At 43.6% G+C, this 2839-nt stretch overlaps 1 protein-coding gene across 1 annotated transcript; it reads right to left on the bottom strand.

The window, feature by feature from the left end:
* Positions 1 to 1566: 1566 nt before the first annotated feature.
* Positions 1567 to 2505, bottom strand: LOC123361878 (olfactory receptor 52N4-like). The gene has a single exon (XM_045002071.1). It carries the CDS (start codon positions 2503 to 2505, stop codon positions 1567 to 1569), a length of 939 nt encoding a protein of 312 aa, XP_044858006.1.
* Positions 2506 to 2839: the final 334 nt, after the last annotated feature.

The following is a 2839-nucleotide window of genomic DNA, read 5'->3' as shown; positions in this document are numbered from 1 at the left end:
AGATCTGCTGAGTTCTGATACAAATCTTCTTCTAGCTTTTCTTTTTCTCCAAGTGTTCCCTGTCCGTCTGAACTATCTTTTTACTCAACAAGGCTTTTCAGCCAGACCCTATAGTTCAGTAATGGAATGTGACTGTAAATCAACCCGCAAACGACAGCATGGATCAACCTGCAAACTACAGCTTGAATTACAGGCTGTTACCCTGTTTCACTGCCCCCTGTTTCACTGCCCCCTTCGCCTATTGCAACAAAGAAACATGCAAACAAACCACTTGCATTAATCGTTCCCGTCCCCTACACAGCTCCTGGCTAGCTCACCAAAATCTGTTACCCGGGTTTTCAGAACCCACAGCAGGGACAACTTAACTATTTCACTCCAGACAGTGTCAGCAATAAATCAGTGGGAACACAGCAGTTCTGTCTGATCAAGGATTAAATACAAGAAAGCATGGTCTTGTCTAATACTGCAGTTTATTGTAGTTAAGCACATACAAATATAAGCAATAGGTTTAGAGCATCCTAGATATTTATCTATCATCTGGAATGATATTGAGTAATTAATAGCAGGTTCACAATGGTCAGGTGCTCACCCGCTGGGTAGATAGGGTGTCAGGAAAACTCTCTCTCAAGATGCCATCAGAGGACTATTCCAAAGCACACTGTATTTGCTGATCTTTTATAACTTCTACAAAACACATAGGTCATAATGACCCCCACTCTATTATCACTTTTCCTAAATTTCAATAAACGTCCAATATCAAAGCCTTCTATACTCAGGGTTTACATACACTTATCTTATTTCATTCTCATGTATTTACATCTCAGGCCACTCCTCCCACTTTGATTAGCACAAATTGACAGCTAGATTTTGACCTTGCATCTAAAAGCCTTCTTTCCGATAAGTCCTTAACTATGTGGTATTCTATTTTATTAATTGATAGTGGCTGAGTGCACATCTTGTGGTTGCAATTGGCTTCATCACATTCTGGGGTACACACCCCTCAGATACTGGGAAACACAGATCATTCCTCAAAAACACACAGTTTCACAACTCTGACCAACGAGCTCTAGTAGATTATCCTCAATACCTGTGGCAGCTTTCCTATTTTAGCACTTTCCAACTAAAATATAAATATTTGATTTATCCTACAGGCTTATTGAAGGATTGGATGTAGAAAAATTGGGCCAATTTTGGTCACCGGATCACTGTACATATGATAAAGAAGTTCAGTATTGTAGTTGCTTTTTTTTTTCTCTTGCTATCAAAAAGTGTAGATTCAGTTATCTTCTTTTGGCCACAGAAAGGCTGAGTGACAGGGTGTGTGGATATGGGAGCTGATGAGTGAAGCTGAAAGAGGTCAGGTGATGGTCAGAGGGAGGGAAGTTAGTAACGGAGAGAGCAAAGCTTGGTGATGGAGTGATCAGAAATTGGGTGTGAGGAACTTTTCAGACTCTGAAATTCCACAATGTTGAGTTCAGCCAAACTGGGACAGAGCATCCTTGATTAATGACAAGATATCCTTTCCCCATCTTGTCACACAGGTTTAAAATCAATGGCCCCAGGTGATCACCTTATGCAAGTGTATTTACCCACTTTGTCACGAAGCTCTTTGGTTTTGACCCCATAAATGATAGGGTTGAGTGTGGGAAGGAGAAGGAAATAGAGGTTGGCCAAGATGATGTGAACATGGGGAGCGATACCCTGACCAAACCGGTGTGTCAGAGTGGAGAAGAGGAAGGTAGGATAAGACGTCAGCATCACAAAGATGTGGGCTGTGCAGGTGTTAAGGGCTTTCTGGTGGGCTTTCTTGGAGGAGATTCTGAAGATGGCCCTGATGATCAGTCCGTAGGACAGGGCAATGAGTGTGAGGTCTAACCCAATTATTACAAATGCTACCACTAAGCCGTATGTCCTGCTGACTGTAATGTCCCCACACGACATCTTTGCCACAGCCATGTGGTCACAGTAAGTGTGGGGGATAATGCGGTTGGCACAGAAAGGCAGCCTGCTCAGGAGCAGGGGCAGGGGCAGAACAAAGAGAAAAGCTCTTATCAAACCCACTAGCCCTAGCTTAGCTATTCGTGCATTGGTGAGGATGGTGGCGTATCTCAGAGGGTTACATATGGCAACATAGCGATCAAAGGCCATTGTCATAAGGACGGCTGAGTGCATCATAGAACCCACATGAAGGAAGAACATCTGGGTGAGGCAGCCCCCCAAAGTAATGCTTTTCAAATTGAACCAAAATATACACAGTGCCTTTGGCATGATGGAGGTAGACGTGCCAATGTCTGTGAGTGCCAGCATGCAGAGCAACAGGTACATCGGCTTCTGCAGGGTCTGCTCCTTGCCTACAACAAACAGAACCATGAAATTTCCCAAAAGTCCAAAAATGTAAAATGTAGAGAATGGGATGGAAATCCAGATGTGAGCAGTTTCCAGGCCAGGGATGCCTGTTAGGATGAATGATGAGGGGTCAAAGGGGGTGAGATTGAAAGCTGCCATGGTGTGGTTTATGCATCCATCGAGTTCAGAAATGCTCAAGGTGCCTGTAAAGGGAGAGAAGCACAGTGAAGGGGGTTACACACTTTATAACAAATAGTACGGTTTCTATTTTACAGTTATCACTAATCTAGAACTGAGGCTGAGCAGTGAGGTGGCAACATTTAGAGATGGCACCAGATTATTTAGGTCATACTAAAGTCCAGAGAAGTCCTCAGAGTGAGCTAACCTAACCAGGTGAATGGGCAGCCTGATGGCAGATGAACTTCCATGTCAATAACTGCCACATATATGCCCACTGGAGGGAAAAGCTTGAACTCCTCAAACATCCAGCAAG

The sequence above is a fragment of the Mauremys mutica genome, chromosome 1, assembly GCF_020497125.1.
Source record: "Mauremys mutica isolate MM-2020 ecotype Southern chromosome 1, ASM2049712v1, whole genome shotgun sequence".
In the NCBI taxonomy this organism is placed as follows: Eukaryota; Metazoa; Chordata; order Testudines; family Geoemydidae; genus Mauremys; species Mauremys mutica.
This window is presented reverse-complemented; position numbering and strand designations above follow the sequence as displayed.

Excerpts from the sequence above, each read along its gene's own strand:
- LOC123361878 (XM_045002071.1), bottom strand. The coding sequence starts at position 2,505 with ATGGCAGCTTTCAATCTCACCCCCTTTGACCCCTCATCATTCATCCTA.